At 34.6% G+C, this 23,967-nt stretch overlaps 1 protein-coding gene across 1 annotated transcript; it reads right to left on the bottom strand.

Annotated features, from left to right (window-relative positions):
* Positions 1-12,249: 12,249 nt before the first annotated feature.
* Positions 12,250-13,208, bottom strand: LOC149565238 (ABC transporter G family member 34-like). Its single transcript, XM_089816285.1, has 4 exons — positions 13,080-13,208; positions 12,902-12,985; positions 12,556-12,626; positions 12,250-12,418 (listed from the first exon to the last, which is right to left on the bottom strand). Exons 1-4 carry the CDS (start codon positions 13,206-13,208, stop codon positions 12,250-12,252), a joined length of 453 nt encoding a protein of 150 aa, XP_089672411.1.
* Between the last annotated feature and the right edge of the window lie 10,759 nt (positions 13,209-23,967).

Genomic DNA, 23,967 nt, shown 5'->3' with positions numbered 1-23,967 from the left:
ACTGGAGACACAAGCTGAGTTGCAAGTTTTTGGTGTTTGCAACTCAGTGAATGATGTAGATTATGAAGTTTTTGTGTTTCCGATCAGCATGCATGAATCATCGTTGGATTTTGATTCTCATTTCAGTTTGTGTAGTCGTGAGCATGCTAATGCTTTTTCTCATAGTGAGCATGAAGATGAAATAGTCTTTGAATTTTATATGCACTATGAGAATGAAGGAAGTTGTTTTGTTTTGCCAAGTTATTTGTTTCAATATGCTGACTTGATTGGTGAAACAAATGATAATGAGAATTTCAGCTTACCTCAGGGAGATGTAAATGAGAATAAAGTTTTTGATAGAGGTAAGAAGTTTTGAAAACTTTTTGCTGGCCCGACATCATCGTGTGTACATAGTTAGAGTAGTTTACTATTTTCAATAAAGTTGTTCGAGAGAAGTTTTGAAGTTCATGTGTGTGGTCTGCTTCTCCCAGAGATCTAAAATCTTACCATGCCCGCAAGGGGCATGCAACCCCAGACAAAGCCACTGTTGGGACTAAAAATTGCATGATTCATTTTTAGTCACATTTTGAAAATTTGAGAAATTAAGCCCCATAAGTGCATTTGTACTTGGCTGTACCTATGAGGCCCCTAAGGTGTTTAATGTTTCTAACACCTTCCATTCAATGCGCCTACTTGTTCCATGAAGTTAAATCATCATTTTGAGTCATTTGCTGAAGTACTATTTTGAGAAATTGTCAAATCTGCATTTTCACTCAAGTGTCAAACAACGACAGGAGGTTGTGTTTGTCGTCGAATATCTCACACCCATAAATGTTTTGTGACTTTCTACTTTGGGAATGTCTAGCGTCCATACCTAAAAGCCTATGTTTCAAATTTTGATTCGTTTCAAGTTTGTTTACCTAGGTTTTGAATCCCTCAAAGTTCGTCATTTACTATTTTCATACTTTTGCAATTAGTTCATAATTCTGGGAAGCCCTATTTGACATGTTATAACTTTTGACCAATTGACCCGAATGCTAAAATTCCTTTTGCATTACATTGCAGATGTCAGAGACTTGTTATGTTTCAAGTTTCAGCTTATGAAGAATCTGTTTGATCAATTTTCAAATGCGATTCCAAACGTAATTTCTAAAGTTTTACTAGTGTCAACATTTGCCAATTTGTCAGAATCCCTGTTCATGATGTTATAACTCCTAATCCATGATTGGTGAGATCGAATGGTTTGTTCCCCTATGTTTTTCTCTAAAAATACTACAAGTGTGCTAGTTTTCAAATCTTGACAAATCCATTTGCACACTTTTCCAGGGTCATTCCATTTGTAAAAATCATTATCTTGTCATTGTTTCCTGTCCTGCAAATCTAGGTAGCCAACTTCAGATGCTCGCCATTTGTGCCCAGTTATTCATCATGAGCCCAAATTGCATATTCATACTCAACTCATGACAGATATTTAATGCCCCAATTTTTGTCTTCCCAAGTGTCCATTTGTCCAATTTTCCAGGTCAATTCCAAACCCAGTTTGTTGTTTTCTGACATGTTTTGCTTGCATGAAATCTGAGAAGGCAACTTTAACAGTCAATATCTTTTGACTGGGAATTCGTCATGAGACAAGATTCGACAGGCTAAAGGTATGTAGAACACAAAATTAGTGGGTCAGATTTCAGAGCTTGGTCAGTTGTTCTGGTCAGTTTTTGAGGCCAGTCAATAAACCTCTTGGCATGGAAATGATAGTTTGTAGAAAATGATAAAATGAGATTTTAATGATCAATTAATGCTCAAAATCAATTTTGGTGAATATTAAAAGGTTAACAGGTCAGTTTGAGAATTCAAGTGTCTAAAAACGAAAAAAAATTTAGTCAGACCCGCTTTGGGGCCTGACTAAGTTCGCCTGATTGCATAGATATTGACCTAGAATCAGGGGGCCTTGTCTAAAAAATTGTTATAATATTTGATAGTGATTGGTTCCCACTGAATGATTTGCGGATTTTAGAAAGAACACACATTGAACCAAAAGTTGAGTTCCTTAAAGCTTTCTGATTTTATTCCCCTTACACAATGGGGGAGAGATCTCTAATTGTTGCCAAACTAGACATTGAATATGACACCAATTTGGAGAACATTAATGCCACTATTTTCCAATAGATGCTTAGATGGGGTGTGGCACACTTGTTTGAAAATTATGACAAATTTCACGGCTAGGGTTGTCCTTTGTTAGGGTCACAATGCCTGTATAGTGATGCAAATCTATAGATGTTGGTTGATGGAATGTCAGGTAGTGTGCATCTAATCACAGGATCAGTTCTAGTAAAATTGCAAGAGCTTTTAGGAAATGTTTCACCAACATAGCTATGCTCTGAGTCTCTTGAGTTGATCTGGAAAGCATACAACTCAACTAACCAGAGAGACTTCAAAAGTTCTATGTGTTTAGCTTGCAATTTTGTCTTGAAGTTCCAGCCACTAACAAATTTATATATATGGTCATACTTCTTCAAAATTTTGTGGACAGTGAGAGTATTCATGGCCACATAACTGAAAAGATTCCTCCTCTCATGAATCATTGCTTGATGATCATCAGTGAAATGGTGTTTCATATGCCATAAAATATCTCTGAAAACCCAAAGCAAGGTGCAGATACAACAAACGTCTAGCACGAGAACTGAAACATCCAACTATCGCTGATATTTCTTTTGAGAGCTCGTAAAAGAAGATTTTTTCACATATTGGGTAGGTTTCTAAAGGGCACAACGTTCTTGAGAAATCACAAGGTCTAGAAATGGTAGTATTTAAGGAAGAATCCACGCCAGTACAGAGGAGCCACGACATGCAGATTCGAAACCACTCAATCTAAAAGGAGGGGGCATTTGGAGAAGAATGACCATGCAGCATAAGTAGCATTCACACAAAGCGAATTTGAAATAGTCAATGCATGAAGACCCAATGTCAAGCAGGATCACGCCACTCAAAAGGGAACTCACGCAATAAAAAGGAGATTAGGCAAATTGGAAGGAGCATTTAACAGAGAAGCCCACGCCTTTGCAAAAGGAGAATCCATGCTTCCAAGAAAAAAGGAATTGACCAGTATTTGCAAGAAAGAAACCTGCAATTCAAGAGCAAGCTGCACCATGCAAGTAGTCACTGTTAAAGACAGAATTCCACGCAGCAAGGAAGCAGTAGAATAAAGTCGTAGTCCTCTTCAAAGGGAGGGTGCTAGTAGATGAAGGAAAGACACCATCAGGAAAGTCGTGGCATATAAAAAGTAGGGAGTCATGCCATAGAACAAAGCGTCCATGTAGAACAAGGGAGGCACTTTATATGAGATGCAGTCTAAAGTCAATATCCCACATTGCCTCTGTGGCAGACGTTTTTATCATTTAAATACTAATGCACCTCATTTTCATTGTGCCTCAAAGAAAAAGCCTTTTTGAAAGGCAAGGGTGCAAGTTAGAAGGTGGACCCATGTACATGAGGGGGGTAGTTGGCAGCTGACTCAGAAAGAAATTTTAGACCAAAGTACAAGTGTGATGACATGGTGAGTCAAAACCTAGATGCCAAGAGATGCTGCCATGTGTCAAGATCATTTAGTGCCCACATTCTCACATTATAAAGTTGTGAGGAGGTTAAATAAAGTGGGAATATTAGATTGCGCCATGTGGTAGCGAGTCACATATGCATGATGAGATGGCATTACAGAGCAAGTTCAGGCAAGAGTTGTCAGATTGTGACATGTGTCACGATCTGACGAGTGATGCTTTCTTGCAAAAATAAGATGCACGTTAGTTAAAAAATGCAGGAAAGTGAGATTGTACCATGTGGCAAGTGATCCTGAAGTAGATAGTGACATGGCAGATGGTGCAGGTCCAGACCAATCAGGAAGTGCCATGTGGTGTTGGTCAAATCAATTTGACCCTGAATTCTAAGGGGTGAAGAGAAATTTGAAAATAATAAAAAATTCTTTTATTATTATTATTCATATTCAAACTAAACGTGCATGATTTGTTTTAAAATCAACAGGGCATTTTTTCTAAACTATAAGCATTAGAATTTTTTAATTTTTACAAAATAAAGGATGTGCAGACCTGTGTTTCTTTTATAACAGAGGGGCATTTTTCAAAATGAGATACAAGGGGTTTCCTGAAGGCCACATATGCCTTATCATATACCGTCGAAATCATGGAAGTTTGAGTTTTTCGATTCTGAGGTTAGTTTTTGCACATGAAGTAGTTGGTTCAAGCTATAGGGGGATTTGTCTCAGGTACCTGAATTGCAATAATATTCAGGTATGGAAGTTCAGATTTGATTCCTAGCATGGTGGTGACCTGAATATGGTTAAAAAGTAGTTGAAATGTAGTATTGGTCGAGTTTTGATAGTATTCACTTAGTAAAATCTCAAATTTTACTGGCATTTCATGAGGCAAATCAAATATTTTAATGAATCAAAAGGCTTTCATCATTTAGACAGAGATATTTTCCAATCAGTTGTAGATAATGATGAAAGAAAAAATCAGATCAGATGGGATGAAAGAAGAAAGAGGTTACTCAGTTGCACAAGATTGAATTTCAAGTGGACACCTATCACTCTGAAATCAAATTTGGGAATTCATCTGGTCTATATCATTCTTTCTTTCTGTCATTGTAGGGGTTCCAATTTTTTGTAACTGAGAAACCAGTAGGTTCCAATCTTGAGTTCTCTTAGATCTATGATACCATTCTTCAATAAATTTCTCATGTAATGAACAGCAAGAAATAAGAATATAGATAGTTCTGATTTGTTAGGTAGCTTTGCATTTAAATTTCATGCATCTTCTTGTAATTTCTTTCAAGGAAATGAATGATAAGGCAGCAACAAGTCAATCTTCATTCTGATATCTTGTCTCTCATTCATGCTATTTGTGATCTTTTGTGTTTTGTAAACAAAGAATATGAAACTCAGTTGCAACCTATTGGTTGTATATGTTGATTTATTTTTCTTATGACTCAAAGAGTTATGTAAGTGCTTGATTCATCATCATAGGATTGCAGATTTCATGAAGGGATAAGTCGAGTATGAGGTTCAAAAGGATGCAGATGTCTAATTCACAAAGTGGATAGATAGATCTGGAAGTCCTAATGTATGGCATATGTCAGTGACTTTCAAGGATGTGTGTTAGGGTTTTGTGTGAATTTCCCAATAGATAAGGCACTGATCATTTTGAAGGATCATAAGGTTGTGTTATGCATATCATGTTTTGATGAGATCAACATCAATAATCAAATTCTTTTCCCTTTTAATGTTGAAGAGCTATAATAGAATGCCCTCACTTAGCTTATGAGGTTCCTAGAGCTGCATTTAGCTATTGTAGATTGATGTTATTTCATGAGTTATCAGAAGAAATAAGGGTTTTATATGCTTCATATTAGATTCAGTGTATGCTTTGATAACTGGTACCATATAAAGAATCTATAGGTCCACCTGCCTAGGTTTTGTAGAGCCTAAAGAAGAAGAAGGGTCAAGCCTTATAGTTAGCCTATTGTCAGAAATGGCATGTTGAAAATGGGAGTTAGCTGCCCCTAGATGTATTTTGTTCTCATCAGGGTAATTGGAAACTGGTAACATTTTCAAACACCAATAGTAGGAATCATGGTTACTACAACTAGATTTTTCACTAAAGGCCATAGTTTAGGATGAGGTAGGATTCATAGGGTAGACATAACTTAGAGCCCTTCTATAGCCCATAGAGAGGAAATTGTGCAAGAGCATATCCTAGAGAGAACCATGTTGAATTTGAGGAACTCGATACTAGGTAATTGGTTCAGGCTATTTTAGAACATCTACCTATACCCGAGAGAGTGGAGAATGGAGAATCCCAAAATTTTGGAAATGAGAAAAGGGCTAGGTCAAGAAGTCCTAAAGATAGGCATGTAGAGGATAGACATGAGCTTATCAAGGCATCACAAATGAAGGATATTTTTCAAACTAATCCTCATAAATTAAATTGTATGGGAATGTGATATGATGCATAAAATTGGGTGATAGAACTAGGGAGGTGTTTATACATGTAGGAATTTGACACCAATGTCAAAGTAAGTTTTTTCTATTATGTACCTTGAGATTTTTTCCTTCAATTTGTGGAACATCTTGGAAAAGAAGCTCAACTTTCCTATGAAGTATATTACATGGTTCCTTGAGAAAAATTTAGAGTCTTTCTTACCTAACCAATGACATCAACAAAGGGTGGATGATTTTCATGATCTATGACAGTTGGCAATGTCAGTGAAATATTATGAGAGAAATTTCTTTGATCTCATACCTTATGTTGGAAATGGTGATGGATCACCTCTAATAGTACAACACATTACTCATGGACTAAACAACCATATTTTTGGGGGAATGAAGTTTTTCAATCTAGAAACTCTTAAGGATGCAATCGTTCAAGCTACTTTGGTACAAGACAACTTCAAAATGGGACTTGGTAGTTTTCTAGGAGTATCATCTACCAGAACTCCACCCTAAGGGTCTATAAAGAATTAGAAGAAGACATGTAACAATCTTAGGAATATATTTCTTTAAGGGTAATAGGGGTAACCACAAAATGAATTATTTCCTTCAACTAAAAGTGGGGTTGGTGGTTCTAGATCTATGAACTTCTACCACTTCCAGCGTAACAAATTTTATCAACTGAATCAACTTGCATAGAGTACTTACTCACTTACAAGTAGAGGAAGTTTTAAGTAGTGTTGTGCGCCAAAATCACTAAGGGGCTATGGTAGAGTTCACCAATACATTTGGGCTTGAATTATGACAATAGGCCATCATAATTGGGATGGCCACCCATTGCCCAAGGAATAGTACTAGGAATTGGCTCCCATCAGATGGGCATCACACATTTGCTATCAAAAATTATGATGGAAAGTTCTCCTATCACAATTATGATGCCTATAGCCATCGCAATTTGAAAGAAAGTAAGGGAAAGAATTCATCTTCATGACATGGATATTGTGATAATTTACTATCACAAAAATGATGACTTAAATTTTCAATATATCATCGCCAGTGTGATAGATGTGTTATAGGGTTGATGATAATCCATCTGACAAGTCATCACAATTGTGATGGTAGGAAATGATAATGCTATTGGAGCAATGACTACCCATCAGACAGGTTATCACAATTGCGACAACTTGCTAAATTATTAAAAATAAAAATTAGCTAGGATGGAAAAGCTATGATCAATGTACCCACTATGATCAATGTGCCCATCTATTGAATTGTGTGTAAATTATGTGAGTGAGTGGCTCATGACTGTGCTCTCGTAGGATCTTAGGGGGGATTAGATCCATTACTATAAACTAGCTTGAGATAGATCTATATTCATAGGATTGTTCCAATGTAAAGATCAAATAAATCTAAAGTTTATAAAGAAAATTGATGACAATATGTGACTAAAATGAATATATGAATATTCTATTTGTAATCTTTTTAATGTATTTCAAACATTCTAATCAAAATTAGGTACAATCTAAAATAAATCTGACAAACTTGTCTCTTCATACATAATTGCTTAGCTAAAAGTAACTTTTAAGTTGGATGTACTCTACTTCAAATTATTATAATTTTCTATTTAATGTTATAGTTGTTGACATCAAGAAAATAAGACAAAAAAATATATCAATACATATATAATGTGATATTGTTACTAATCTCTCAAACTAATGTACATTACTATTTATAATATTTACAAACAATTAGAAAAATTACACTTAAAACCCATCAAAATCAAAATAAAAAGCTTAACCAATTGGAACTGATGCAAGATATCAAGTTGCTAAGTGTTATGACTGGTAGAAGAGATGTATAGTTATAGAGAGAAAATGATGACAACTTTTGTTTGGTTTCACATTTCCCAAGCTCACTACCATTCAGTACTTCTCAACCGCCATAGTTGTTGGCAATGATTGTCCATAGCTTTTGTTTGAGGCCCACAAAAATTATTAGAACATAGAAACCCTCCTCAAAAGATGATGTGTCTTCCATTAATGGTGTCTTGCATGATCAATGTGTCCATTTAAATATTGTGTGTGAATTATATGAGCTAGCACCTTATGACTATGCTCTAGTAGGCATAAATCCAAAATGTGGAATCATTAATTTGGCTTGCATGCCATTTTAGCTTAATACCCCAAATTAACACAACCATCTTCAACATGCTTCCACATGGGTTCAATTTCCTATTTCATCTATCATTATGGACTTCACTTGTAAATTTTTGGTAGCAATAAAATGAAGAATTTGGTAGATTGATTTTTAAAAATCATATGTTCAACATATGTAGATGTCTCACTTAAAATGTCTTCTCTCCATTCTAGTTGTGGTAGGAATGAGGTACTAGATTGTTTGATAAAGTGTCCTACAAGTAGTTATTTCAGATGCAAGGCAACATTGTAGGAAAGTGCACAAAGTGAATAAAATTTTATCCTACCACCTCTTACATTTTCTCCACCTTGATTGAGGTCTCCATGCATATAGGCACACCCTAAATCTCATTCCGACCCATGGGCTAGAGGACAAGCCTTGAATAAATATTTTAATATCTTTTAAAGCATGATTGAAGTCATTGAAAGAATATGGATTGTATTTTCCACAATCCAACTTTTATGTCCAAGTAAAGAAATACACAATATACTTAGGCAATAAATTGTAAATGAAAATATAAGCATTTTAAGTAAGCAATATTCCTCAAACAAATTACTGACACAATTAAAGAGCAAGTTAAGCATAACTTAAAAGTTAAAACATAGATTACCTTGACACTAGAGAACAGTAATGCAAGACTATAAGTATTGGCAACTACCTTAATTTTTAGGGTATATTGCCTAAGTAAATAGTGAGGAAAATAAAAGTGTCATTTGATGTCCACTGAACCTTAGAGAGCTTGCTTCTTGATAACTCCTAGACAAGAGAGATCTTATGTCTTGAGAACCCTTGTTCCTCAAATGCTAAAAAAAGAAAAGCCTAAAAATTTGAGTAATTATCTAGTCATGCTAGCAATAATTAGTAATATAAGGAACAAAGACATGACTTATTATAATATGAATGATTTGGTATAGATGATATGATATGTGCAATAAGATACATTGCTACAATTATTTTTTGGCTATGATAGTGGTTGTAGAAAGATTCTCCAACAAGACAGCCATCATGTCAAGAATTGGACCAGCATCACCAACCTGAAATCACAAAAGTTATTGTGATGAAACTCCTTTACTATCTAATATCTATGTTTTCCTAGGAAAAACACCACTTTCCTTGTTTATAGGCATTTCTTATTCTTTCAGACAATTTCTTGGCACCTTTTTAGGATTCTATCTAAACAATTTGAACTTTGTAATTATATTGACCAACTCTACATATTAGTGGATATTTAATACTAGTTTCATATGTGTCTAACAACATGTGCATTCATGAAAGGAAAATAGCTATTAAATTTATCACCTTTTTTGCAAATTGCACTAGACACTCTCTAATTGTAGCCTGAAAAGACTTGTTCCAATTGTTTGTATCATCATTGAGATTGGAAGCCTCGTAAGTACAATGCATGCTCTTGTGCAAATGCCTTGCCAAATTAGACATGCAAACAACCATTGCTATAGAAGCTTGTGATTTTTACTATTGTGCAAGGATAGAATAAATTTCAATGATATTAATATGCATTTGAGGTTGTTGCACCACTTCTTGTGATTAAGATGTATAATGAGCATGGACAATAGAAAATGAGTAGAATGGCCTGCAAATTGACTAGTATAAAAGCATGAAATATCATAAAATATTAAAGTGAAAAGGTGAACTTGGCATTTGGAACTAGTAACTAAAATATTCATGTATAAAATATAATTTAACCAAAGTATTTTGAAAGTAAAATTCAAAATTCAAATCAATAGATATCATATATAAACCTAGAGATTTATCCTATGAAGTTTGAATTTTACATATTGTATTTTCAACAAGGATTATAAATTGTGAAATTATAAATGTTACTTCTTTCTCCATTAAGTGTTGCATGTCATATAGAACACATAGTACTAGTTCATTCTAAAGGGACCAATGTTTCCCACTATCAAAAAAATGAAACATAGGTTCAATTACATGGCATATTGTGGTGGCCTCCTTTGCTAATTTGGCCATGTTTTGAAGAAAAATATTTGACTAGAATTTAGGATCCTTTGCTTCCTTCCTATAATATTATTTAACATATCAACACACTCAAAAGAAATAATGAGAACAGTTCATGAGAACACAGTGAAACAATAGAATGCACAAGCACATAAATTATGGTGTATTCATATACCCTAGAATATTTATTTCTCCCTTTAAGTCTACTACCTCCCAACATATCAAGTCAATTTGTATGACATGATTCATTTAAAATTTTAAAAAAATATATCATGAATCAATGTATACTTTAGAATGATTTAATATCATTTGTTTCCAATATTCAAATTCTTCTTCATGTCTCCCAATTTACAAAAAAGTTATCAAATGCAATCATTCAATGAGAAAATGGAAAATATAACAATAAGAGGAGGAAATCCTAGTGACTCATACCTTTTCCCATCCTAGTGTCATAATTACAATCCAAGACAAGACATGAGAAACTACCAATACAAAAATGAAGATATGTAGTTCATGGAGTCCATCTTGTGATATAAGGGGAACCTTCCTCTGCATCAAAATAAGAAAGGACAAGACCATTTAATTATCTATCCATTATAAAAATAGATCCATTTGATCTTTAATTTATAAGAAAAAATTCTACCTTTGAAGCACAATGACCAGTTGCAATCTCATCTTTTTCCAACCTCTGCCTTAATGGTGTTTCATGAAAAGCTATGAACATGAGCTTTCTATATATCGAAAACATTGCAATCTCTTCCACACTACTATCTTCTTCTTCTGAGGCCTCCTCCTTTGGAAATGGAAGGAAAGAGTCTCCTAATCTCTTAGATATACAAATATCTGCAATTCTTGTCTACCTAATAGTAAGCAGAAGCAAGATAAATCTCAATAGCATCAATTTTGCAAGAAATTTAGAAGAAATCAAGCTAAATACTTTGATTATGTTATTTATATTGGATCATTCTTTCTAATATTTTTCTTTTATTTATATGATGAATCATAGAATGTGATCTAAGACGTTGATGCAAAAATAACAATGCAATCAAACATGATTGCAGAGAAATAGAAATGATAGAATATCTTAGAGAGGAATAATTTGAGGAAATCCCATAGAAATTCATTCTTTCGAATACTTTATACACTACAAATAAATTTCATAAATCAATGAGTTTGACTATGGCATCCTTCTACATTGCTCGAAACCAAGAGATTGACACAGTTAGTTGTCATGCAATCATAGGTGAATATTGAGCTTCAATTGGTTTCAAGAATAGTTTAATATTCTCTACTAATCAAAGCCAACCATGTGAAGGTGGAAGCTCATTCCCCCCACTCCCTCAACATCTAAATCTCCCTTAACATTTAAAATTCATTCATTCTATTAATAAAATGTAACATAAGAACATTCACATGAATATTCAATAGAACATAAAAATATTCATTCATTCATTAGAACATTCACATGAACATTCAATAGAACATAAATAAAACATCAGTCATTATAAAATAAGTTACATTAGTTCACATGAACCATTTGTTTTTTTTTTTTGTCCTTCTCTATATTGTTGCAGAGGCATATCCATGTTGTCATTGATATTTCCTCTCACACGTGGATGCACACTTGTCATCCTTTACAAAGGTGGGTCCTCTAGGGTTAAATTTGAAAAATTTGAGGCTTTAAATATTTTCAAGAACATTGTAGCACTCTTTACCTTGTCCAACCACATCATCTCTCTCACTAGTTTGGACCTCAACATGCTCTTCAAGAACAACCTCTACATCCCCTGCAACTATAATACAAGATGTTTTCTTAATCCCAACATATAATATAGTTAAATTTGTATTACTACACCAAATTTAATTTAAAATATTTACTTGTATTAATAATTTAGAAATAAAAAATCAAATAGAAAATAAATACCTTCACTAATAGATTTGGCATCGATTTGCGACGGCTATGTGTCGCAATTACGACAGCAATGTGTCGCCACTGCGACAGACATAGATGTCGTAGTTATTTAGTCACAATTTATGACGTCTACCCTTGCCGTCACAATTGCGATGCCTATTCGTCACTACGCAGCCACCTTGTTGTCCCATCATCCTCGTCGCAATTCTTGTGTTTTTCGTCGCAATTGCAACGGGGTTGTCGTCGCACCTACAGCAACCCCGTCACAATTGGAGGGTAGGTGTGATGGCAACCGCATCACAATTCTCGTGTTTTTCATCGCAATTGCGACGCCAACCCCTCCAATTGCGTCAAGGTTACTGTAGGTGCAACAGCAACGCCGTCGTAATTACGACGGTGGAAGGAGTAAAACAAAAAAAAAAAAAATCGTGCTTTAAGTTGGTCTAATGATTTATAGATTTCACTAAATTTGATACCTAAACGGTGCTCTTCTAACATAGAAGTTACTTCCAGCATCCACGTAGCTGGATTATAACCTTCCTTGATCTGTGGAACCCCCTCAATGGCCTACATGAATCGTTTTCAATTAGCTGAAACATATATGATGATTACAGCTAGTGTTTGACTCTGAAGCTCAATGTATTGAGAATGTTTGCTAAAAGCTTAGTGGTCAACACTATCCGGCATGACCAATTCCTTGTATATAAAATCAACTTCCTATTGGTTCTAGTACAATAAACTATGACTACTTACAACTCCAAAATTCAAACTGCTCATCAAAAGGTACTGGATTCAAATCTAAATCTCTCAACAGAATAAAACCATAGTGGATGGCATCTTACCGAAAAATATTCTATAAGTTTGTTAGAATTGTGACCAAGTGGACCTGCATAGATAAGCTGACCTCCTCGCTTCATTAAGAATAGCTGCAGCATATTTCATTTAGCTTTAAGAAGATGCCAATTTCAAATGCTTCACAAAGCTATTTTAAGAAAACCAAATCTTTACATCGTTAAATACCTTGAAGATATCAATACTAGGCTGATGGATTGTGCAAACAATAGTTCTCCCCGTGTCAACTATATTTCTTACTATTCTCATAATTATAGCTATTGCCCGAGCATCCAAGCCTGAAGTTGGCTCATCCATGAATATAATTGAAGGATCAGCCACAAGCTCTACTACTATTGTTAACCGCTTACACTATTCAATAGATAGGCCATTCAGTCCAAGAAGCCCAACCAAGGCACCTCTCAAAGAAGTGAGCTCCACAAGTTCCATTACTTCATCCACAAACATCTGAACATTGAATTTCACATTATAATATTACATATATAATTAAATAGAACAAAAACAAAAATAGAGCAATGAGGCTAGAGTAAGAATTTAGAATATTAAAAAACAAATAAAAAATATGGTGCCAAAATAATTCCAGATTAATATTCATCGGGAGTCCAATTTAGAAGGAGATTGTTACAGTGAATATTTTCGTAACACTTATCAAATCTTTGGTAGCCAGCAACCTCTTTGCACTGGACTTCAACTAGGTTGTTTATCTAGCAGTAGTGAGTCAAGGAATTAATAATGAGAAGTCAAATGGAGATCCTGATATTCAATGCTCACAAGATCAAAACAGCTTTCGTGTATACACCAAATTTATGGTTGGCAATGAAACTAGGGCTAGGTTTGAGGCACCTACCAAGCTTCTGCATGCTCAATCTGTCAAGTAGATGAGGACACTACCAATAATCTATTTCTCAATTGTAAGTGGATTGTTCAAATTTGGTGTCTACACAGCTACGATTCTCTACAGCCATGCCTAGATTGATGATCCAGATATCAAGAGATTTAAATTTAATTGTGTTATATCCATAGTAACAATACGGTTAATAAATCAGAGGTAAGTATTAATTAGAGAGAGATTCCTATGTTCCAATTATGATAATACAAGGAAGCATGTGGGGAAATGATTATGAACCATCTTCCCCAGTGAGTGATTTGAACTGCTCTCGCAACTCCTAAGTTGCCAAATTGGAATCATAATTGGGAATGGGTAGTTGCATACAACATACCAATACAGCAATGTTTTTTGGGGCTAGGTAACTCCATACAAAAAAAAAAATACAAAAAAGTTACATTAATTTATTTCATTAAGTATCCTATACAACTAAATAGTAAATATACGCAGTTAACAATACTTAATCATACTATAAAATATTCTGTACATAAATTGTAAGACTAAAATATCCAAGGTAACATATTTATGCAATTTGGTTACTTCAGGAAAAGATGGTGACTTATTTCAATTTGGAATATGTATCAAGTCTCAAGTCTATCTGTGATATCTTATTGAGAACAAAAATATGCATAACCTTGCAATGAAACACGGTAGTACAAGCCTTCCATAGAATATTCAACTATATGTTCAAAAGAGTTAATGCATATACTGTTATTGCTTGGTGTTTTCAAATCTGTTAGTACTGTAATTCTTGAATGAGCAATATAATTGATAAATTGTTATATTATCTATGTAAAAGAAGTGACAGATTTAAACCAGAGAAGCAATAATTTGCAAAATCACTGATTATACCTAATTAATCATGACTGTGGAGCCAGCCAATATCTTCCCCGAAAAAATCTCAATTCATGTTTCCTTCCTTACAAAAACAATAGATATATGTAAGATTAGATATAATGATTAGTTCAAAGCTAGATTCAATGAAAAATAGTATTTTGCACCACTAACCCTATTCAAGGAAATCACTCCACACATCACCATCATAATTTTTGCATGCCCAAACATAGGCACCATCACTCTTCAAATCATAGGCTACCATGTCATCAATAAGCCTATGCTCATACCTGTTCATGAATCAATCATTGAAAGAAGTTATTGTGTGCCCGACAGAATCAAGATAATCAACATTGCAATCTTCATATTATTGTGCCAAGAAACAAAACCAACCAGATTCCTACTGCATCATATTTATCTTTCCAACTGGCCTCATATACCTTCTGGAAGATATCTTTAAACCTATCAATTTAAGTCACATATAAGAAGAATCTTCGAGAATATGAGGATCCTTAAGCTAGAGAATCATAAAGAATGATAACATGGGAAGTAAGGTGTGTTAGAGAAAAAGGTAAAAATAAGATCATCAATCCTTGTATTGATTTGAAAACATACCTTCCATCATATTTTTTTAAAATTGTGTTTTTAGTACTCAGGTAAAGTGGCCATTTCTTCTCATAAGCTGTTGCCATTGATGCATCAACAAATGCACGAATAGACTGCATAGAAATAATTTTATGTGCATCAATACCTATGACCAATCACGAAACACTCTAAACAAATCAAATTTGGAAATTTTACCTTCTTATCAGCCACCTGGAAGGGTTTCAAGGCTACACACGAGCGCTCCTTCTGACCAGGCAGTGTAAGACATATGGGCATCAAACTAGCTATATATTTACATCTAACATGAAAACTATAAGGTCTGTCTGGTTCTGATGTTTACTTACAAATCCATGATCAAATTAGGAATGAAAAGATACAAACTTTGGTCTTCACAAAAATTTAATACACACAAAATTGAAATACCAGCAATATCTATTGTGGGGCTAGATGGATTTATACCTATTTGGGCCTACTTGCATCTTCAAATATGGGATGCTTGGAAGATTGAAACTAGGTAGAGGACACGTTTTGCATAGGAGGACTACTCATTTTCTCATATTAATGGATAGAGAAAAGAGAAAGAGAAAGATGAATCTCATCCTTACCCCAAGATTGAGTCTTTGCACTGTGCTTTTTATTCAGACCAGGCTTTGATAAGAAGGGAGACAAGGCTTGAGAAGGCAATGGACATGGCAAAGAAGAAGAAGAAGCAGATGGATTAAGCATAGGCCAAAGGGAAAGAGAATATAGTTTCCAAAATCCACCAAGAGCCAAAACAACTTGTCATCTTGTGCAGCTTTATGCCATATCCTATTAACACATGAAGTTGTTGCCAGTGTTCTTGCATCCATGTATCGGTGTAATTGGGAGCCTCCAAGATGACTTCAGGGAGATCAAAATTAAAGCATTTGATATTGGGGAAGGAGCGAGAAATAACAGATCTTGCACTTTGAGTGCATTTTACATCATTTAGGGGCTTTAATAGCCTATTACATCATGTAAACACTACCATCCACCCATAACTCTTCCTAGGATACCCTAGGACTTCAAATGACCCCTTACATCATATAGACTCCCTATTTGTGCCAATTTGAGCTTCACTTACATCTTATTGAGCTTCACTTTGTTTCGAGAATAGTTTAATATTCTCTACTAAATAGGGCCAACCACGTGAAGGTGGAAGCTCATTTGGCCCCACCCCCCTCCCCCTAACATCACTCTACATTCCTTGTTAACATCTAACATTCATTCATTCTTTCAACCATTAATAAAATGTAACATTCAATCAATATCACATGATAACATTCATTAACACATTAGATTCGTTAACATGCAACATTCATCAATATTTTGCATTAACACATAATTCATGAACATTCATTAGCACATAATTAAATTCATTGAGACATAAAATATAGTCATTATCAATTAAGGTATGTAGTGAAAATCATTTCTTTTTTTTCTTTCTATTTCTTTTTTCTATGTAAGCTCTAAGAGGAGCATCAGTGTCATCATCAATTCCCCCCTTATCAGTTGTTTTGTTCTCTATTCTTGATGATCTCAAATTCCTATGTTGTTGCAAAGGGGGGTCCTCTGCAATAACAAATAAAAGAGTTAAATTAAAAATAATTTATTATAATTGTTACAAGTATTTAATTATTTTAAATAACATAACTGTGTCTCTTTACCTGGTCTGACCACATCATTTTGTCTGGACTCAACATCAACACGGTCATGAACATCGACCCCTTGATCCTCTACATCTGCTATACAAAATGTTACGTTAATCCAAACACCAATTGCAATTACATATAAAAAATTTAATAGCAAATGTATACCTCCACCATTGGGATGCACATCATGTGAACCTTTGACATCCACAGATTGTGTAGAAGGATTGTCAGGCTGCATTCCAACATCCTACGCATTGTTATCATTGCTTACTTAAAATAGATATACTCACTTTATATTGGAACTTAACATCAAATAGACTAATTGGTAAAGTATTCAATTTGAAATAAATTTCATTTAGCTTATTTACCTGTGGCTGAGATGCATCAGTATTAGAACCTTCCACACTAATTTCAGCTTGTAGCCATTCAGCCATGGCTCTATAGCCTTGTTGGAAGCCAATTCTCTTATCGTCTTCTGTGAGGCATCTCTTGAACTCTGAGCCCTGCATTTTTGCGTGGTATGGTGAATTTTACTTGCATTGTTTCATCAACCAATGGAGGGTAGTTAAAATATCAACAGCAAATCATCTATATCCATCGCAATATAATAGGACAAAAATCGAGCAGTTTTGATGGAGCAATCTACTATATAAATGTTGTGTGTTTGTATGCTTTGCTTGTACCAACATATTTTCTCCAAATTCTTAAGTTGGGTAAGAGTTAGTTCAGCTCTTTGGAAATACAAATGGCTGCAAGTGCTGCTACATTCCCTCATTCTTTCAATCACTGCCTTTATTCTCAACTATTGGAGGAAAATTTAGTCAAGGGTGAGATTTTAAATAATGTCATATTAGTGAATCACAAGTTTTCTTCACTAATCTCGATTGCAGAGTCTTGACTTCAATTATTGAATTGTTTATATTGAATATGAAAATCCACTATTGTTATTATATTCTATTGACCTATTTATAATTGATGAGCTAAATAAGGGAGTCCTAGCATTTCCCTTCACATTATATAAAAAATTTGATACAATTTTTCATTTACTAATACTTACAACTCTTGCTTGAAGTTTCAAAAAACTACCAGAGCCGAGCTTGTGTGTCCCGTGCTTTTCTAGTCTTGCCTTTGTTGCCTTTGATGTGTCAGGCAATCTATGAAAAGTTTGAAATATGTTAGATAGTATAAATATGGAGTTAATTAGTACATAATTAGATTCTCAACAGTATCACATACCTTGCTGTATTCTCCACTGGTGTAATATTATTTTTCTTGTTAGCTTTATAGTTTCCATCCAAAATCAGAGCCTGCCACTCAGCCTCAGGAACATAGGGCGGACGCTCGTACCTGGGGTTATCCCGTAAATTTTTTTTGTACTGGTCCCTAATATACTTCAAACATAAACTAGCTTTTTCAAGGAGCTTATTTCTCTCAAATGCACGAGGTCCAAAGAGTTGGGTCATGCTCTCTATAAGATCATCCTTCAACGGTTTGTGTTGCTGATTTCACCTTTTAAGTAAAAAAAAACATGTTAGACTCATAAATGAAGTGAAGCTACCTTTAATATAGTTCAAGAAATGGACAAAAAGGAAAACTATTATAGCAATGATATGAAATCAAAATAGTGGTTTGGGGTTTAAGTTAGGATATGATGTTCCACCAGGTACACATGGTGGGCCCAAATATTCGAAAACACTCATCACCAAGTTTTCTCCAAAAAAGATCATTCCCTACAAAACAATCATGGGATCATTAATCGATGAAGAGTGATCAAAAACTAAATTACTATTATATCACTATAGAATAATAATAACTTTAAAGTACCTAGAACTTTGGCTACTTTTAATGGAATGCCTTCATCGTCGCTGACGATCAATGTGACATCCTTCACCGTTCCCGTACTAGGTGTAGACACCTAAAAACCTTTAGAAAATAAAGTATTTTTATTTTTTGAAAAAAATCCATGATGACATCATCATTTATTAATTAATTAATTAATTAATTAATTTTTATGCCATTAAATCCCTTTATCTTAATTAAAAATATTTAATTAAGGAATCCCTCCCAAAAATGTTTAAATCTTATTTAAACATTATTTCCTTATTTATTAATTATTTAATTAATAAATTGACCAAAAATTCTAAAATAAATTTAAAAAAAAATTTTGCCCAAAACTTGGCCAATTTCCTTAAGACCACTAACCTCTTCCAAAATCTTCTAATCCTTCTTTAATTTTAATTAAAGGCTAATCCCATCATTTCCTACCCCTAATCCCAACTCAAAATATTTAATTAAGATTAAATATTAATCCTCATGTTTATTAAAAAAGTTTTAATAAATATCTCCTCAACCCAAACCCTTGAAATAAATAAAACTTTATTTATTTCCTAAAAATCTAATTTATCCTCATCCTAAGAAGTTCTAAACTCTTCTAGAAAGTCTTCATCCTCATCCTAGGAAATTCTAGACTATTCTAGAAAGTCTTTATCCTCATCCAAAGTCTAGACTCTTCTAGAAGATGTCTTTAAACCTAATCCTAATCCCCTCCTAACCTTGTCACATTCCCTAAACATGGGTTAAGAATTACTAACCCAAGCCAAAGTTAACAAATATCTCCTCCTTCAACCACCCTCATTAAATGCCATCCACTTGCCTATCCCTAAGCTAATCCTAAACAATCCTAATCCATCCTCCAATTATTTACACAAGCCTAAACAAGCTTAAAACCTTCCTAATCAAGTCCAAGTCGAAATTGCTCTCATCACCCTCAAAATATCTCAACCATAAAACTTTATGAAGCCCACTAGGCCATAAATGACTCTTCCAAGCCCTTTTATTGCTCTTATAAGTCATTATGAGGGTCTTTATGAAGATTTTATCCCTTGAGCCTCCTTTGTTGACTCATCCTTCCCCTTTCCTCCATCCTCTCACCATGTGACATGTGTCACTCCTTGATTGGCTGTAAGGAAGCACAATCCATGTGCTCTCCTCTCATGCAATCTGAGCCCTCCATGAGCTTTTTCCCATCCTTGCATCTTAGCCCTCAATCCCTCAAGCCTCTTGCCTATAAATTGGATCCTTCCCCTTTGCAAAATAACACAATCCATGAAGTAAAGTCATAATGCCATTTTGAGAAGCCATTTTACATCAAAACCATACACTCACACCAAAATTCCAACTCCATTTGAAGCCCTTTTTGAAGCATAAGCTTGAGCATACATCCTATCTATTTAGACAAAGCTACTCAACAAGAGAGCTTCTCATTGAGAGAGCCCATTAATGGCTCATATTCTCAATTGAGAGTTCATCTTAGTCTATCTTGAAGTTTATGAATTTTGTTTAGTTTGTAGAAGCTTTATTTAAATTTGGTTTGTATTAGCATACTAACATTGCTCATATACATTTTGGTACACCCGGTGGGACCTCGCATGGGTCATCTTCATTAGCTTTTTTAGTCAAGTTTTGTATGTCATTTGCTAATTTTGGCTAATTTTGTTTGTTTTTGTGATTGGTAGGATTGTATAAATTGGTTTTGTAGGTCCACATGAGCATGAAAAAGACAAAGGAACTCATAATCTATCTCATAGTGTTTGCAGATTTTTCAAGCTTATAGGTGGACAAAGCACTTGGAATTCTTCTTCCTCTTCTTGTCTATATTCTTCTTATTCCATCTACTTCTTCTTCTTCTTCTTGTGGGAGATCTTGGCCATTTTTTTTTTGAAGGAAGAAAAATCATACACACTTCTTTTTAGTGCTTAAAATGAACCCCCAAATCATACTTAAATTCATTAAAAAATTAAAAATTTGCAAAAAAAGAAAAAATCATTTAACAAGTGAAACTAAACCAATCCAATCATTTGCATCCTTGAAACATCAAGGTTTTAGATGCATTCATGCAAAGTTAGGAACACTTCATTTTTGGGAAATTAAAAAGAACTTCAAGTTTCCATTTCAAAAGGTTCAAAATCAACACTAAGTGCACACTAAAATCTAAATCAAACTCAAAGCATCAATCAAGGATAAAATGAACCTCATTTGCAAATATTTCAAAGTTCTTTTTAAAATCTCATGAAAACTAAGAGTCCTAAATGGTTGCCAAAAATTGTCCTAAAAGCTTTGTTATTTGTTCCAAACAAATGTCTTGTTGCAAAATATTGAATGTTTCTTAGGTTTTTCATGCATCAAAACAATCTAGGAATATCATTTTTGGGCTTAAAATATGCAAACTAGAACACAAAATCTTGAATGAAAACTAAAGTCCAAAGAGTCATTTTCACTTTTGAGTCCAAAACAATCTTAAATGATCTAAGGTTAAAACAAAGCACTTCAAAGTTCTTAAAACAACACACAAAATCTCAATCTTGAATGCTCAAAGGAAAAAACTTGAATGTTTAATTACTTGTCTTTGAATGCATGTTGCTAAACACACTCTTGAATGCCATGGATTAAAATCAAATTTTCCTTGAATGCATGATTAAAACAACAAATCCAATTTTGAATGCCAAGGATCAATTAACAATTGCAATATCAAACACTTCATTTGGAGCTTCTAAAATTGAACAAAACAAATCTCTTTTCCACATGCAATCTAGGTAAAGTTTGATTTTTGGACATTTAAGAAACTTTGTTAAGTTAAATACAAATTTTCAAAAATCAACTTGAGTAGTTCCTTGGACTCACCTCTTTTCTAATCACCCATCAATTCAACCATTGGTTGCAATCTCAGTGCCATTTATGGGGATGGGTCTACTTGAAAAAGGTGTTAAATGTTCCACAATCTAACTCACTCACTTGGTCTTTGAATGTTTGCTTTAACTTCATCAAAATTCTTAAATGATCAAAACTCTAGATTAAATCGATCACACTTCAAGTTTGGGCAATAAAATTGAACAACTATTGATGTGGAGGGCCTCCGGGTGCGCGCTTGACAAATCGAGTCTCACAAATCTTTGCTTTGGGCTTTAAAAAAAAATCACACCAACTCTTGAATGGTTTAAAAGGAAATTAATCGATACTTGACGTGGAGGGCCTCTGGGCACGTGGGTTTACTTTTTTGTTGACCCTAACTCTTCTTCTTGTATTCATTCTTTGCTCGATTTTGTTTTGTTGGCGCTTCAAGTTGGAATTGAACATTGTCTCTTAAACATGAGTGCTTGCAAAGTCTAGATCAGCATACATAAGAGTCAGTTGGTAAAAGAACAAGCATGTTTTTTAGCCCAAGGTCATCCAAGTCTTCTCTCCCCTTGTCGTCTTTCGAGGCCATCTTGGGTGCATAAGATTAGGATCCAAAACTTTGTTTCTTTTTAGGAGGCCTACTTGGGGATTTTATCACCCCTTGGGATGACCTCAACTCCAGCATTCCGACGGAGTATAAAGATCGGGAGGTGAATCCAAAGACACCTCTCTTGGAATCAAGATTTTGTCACTCGGGCTAAGCCTCAAGGAACTTTATACCCTTGAGAAGTGAAAGAGGAGAAGTGGGTTACCACTCCTCTCGGCTGTGTGACATCTTTTTGGTTTCATCTACGGATTTGGGCCTCACGTACCTTGCGTATATCGAGGACTCCCTAGCTATAAAAAATTTCATCCTTGTAGAAAGCTTCCTAGGATGTTGGTGTGTTTGACGTGCTTGCTCCAAAATTTTGTCTGCTTGTTTGTTCATAGCTTTTGAATGAATGTTTTCCAACTTTGGTCAAAATCCCAAAAAAGCAAAAATCTCCCAGCTCAAGGCATACTTAGCGTAGTCACTGCCTCATCAAAAAATCATCCAAGCTCCCCCGTTGCAACCGAATCTATCTAGTTCCTTGCTTTAGAATAATCCCAAATCCAAAGTCTCTCCAAATCATCCCCCCTAGCTAGCTAGCAACCCAATCCAAAATCACACCCAAGCCTTTACAGAGTTGTTGTCATTCTACTAGAATTTGCTATCCAATCAATCTGACCAATCCACCAGCCTCACCAAGGTTGTCCCTTTGACAGAGCTTTGTCTAGGGTAATCTAGCTTTGTCACTTGTTATCCCTCATCACCTTGAGCTAAAGGTTGGGATCCACAAGTGGTCAATCTCATGTCATGCCCATAGGATCATTAGTCTATCCTCAAGTTGACACAGCCACTAGGAACATAGGAACATCCAGGAAATGATGTTGCAGGTCCTATTGCAAAAAGTTTCATAAGTTTCATAAGTCTTTGTCACGATCAAAGTATAAAAGAACAAATGATAATTGATGTTATAAAGTTGTAAAAAAGAAACTATTTGTTGTTGTCATAAGAGAGAAAAAGAGGGATTTGTGTACCAGCAGATGGTGCAACAGTCGATGCATGTAAGCTACATGTTGCTAACTCAGCAGTCAGAAAGAGATTTGTGGTTGTCCCGGATGGAGGCGGCGTCATCGTAGGATTCAACTGATGTGAAGCTAAAGAATAAAATTGTTAGAGCATGCATAAATATAGAACGCGTGGACTAGCATGGAAAAGATTGTTAGAGCATTAAAAAAAATGATTGTTCGAGCATGTATTGTCAATGATTATGATCATTCCTATATATATTCAATGGAAAACAGAAGTGGCGAATGGAACATGCGATCTACCTGAACCACCTGCAGCACCCTCATCATGGGAACGGGGCTTGAAATCAAGAAAAAAACTTTGTAAAGACAACGCATCCATATTTTAATTAATGCCATAAAAGAGCATAATATAAAAACCATTATTGAACTCTTGTTATAATTAAAAATTTCATTAATACTTACTTTTAAGGACTCAGAGGTGTGCAACAATTCAGATGCCCTATCTTTTATTTGTTGAGTCATAGGCTTTATGGTTGCCAAACGTAGAATTTCTTTGCTAATTTTCTTTAAATTAATTTTAATCGAACCGATCGGGTCATTGGTCTCTGCTAAATCGATATAGAAAGGGTCCTCCTTAGGGGGGGCCTGTTGAGGGACTGCAAGTTCCTTTCCCTCCCTCTGACCACTAGTCCTTTGTGACAACAATAGTATTAGTATTATCAAAATTACTCCAAAACAATAAAGAAAACAACATTAAAAAAATAACATT

Source organism: Cupressus sempervirens, chromosome 3, assembly GCF_028749045.1.
Source record: "Cupressus sempervirens isolate cs-2001-9-10 chromosome 3, ASM2874904v1, whole genome shotgun sequence".
Classification (NCBI taxonomy): Eukaryota; Viridiplantae; Streptophyta; class Pinopsida; order Cupressales; family Cupressaceae; genus Cupressus; species Cupressus sempervirens.
The sequence above is the reverse complement of the archived record's forward strand: the minus strand, read 5'-3'. Positions and strand labels throughout refer to the sequence as shown.

What these genes read in the sequence shown, in the direction of transcription:
- LOC149565238 (XM_089816285.1), bottom strand. Translation starts at nt 13,208, where the DNA reads ATGGATGAGCCAACTTCAGGCTTGGATGCTCGGGCAATAGCTATAATT. An exon ending in AACTTATAGAATATTTTTCG is followed by an intron (nt 12,627 to 12,901) that starts GTAAGATGCCAT and finishes CGATTCATGTAG; the next exon opens with GCCATTGAGGGGGTTCCACA. An exon ending in ATGCTGGAAGTAACTTCTAT is followed by an intron (nt 12,419 to 12,555) that starts GTTAGAAGAGCA and finishes TTGCACCTACAG; the next exon opens with TAACCTTGACGCAATTGGAG.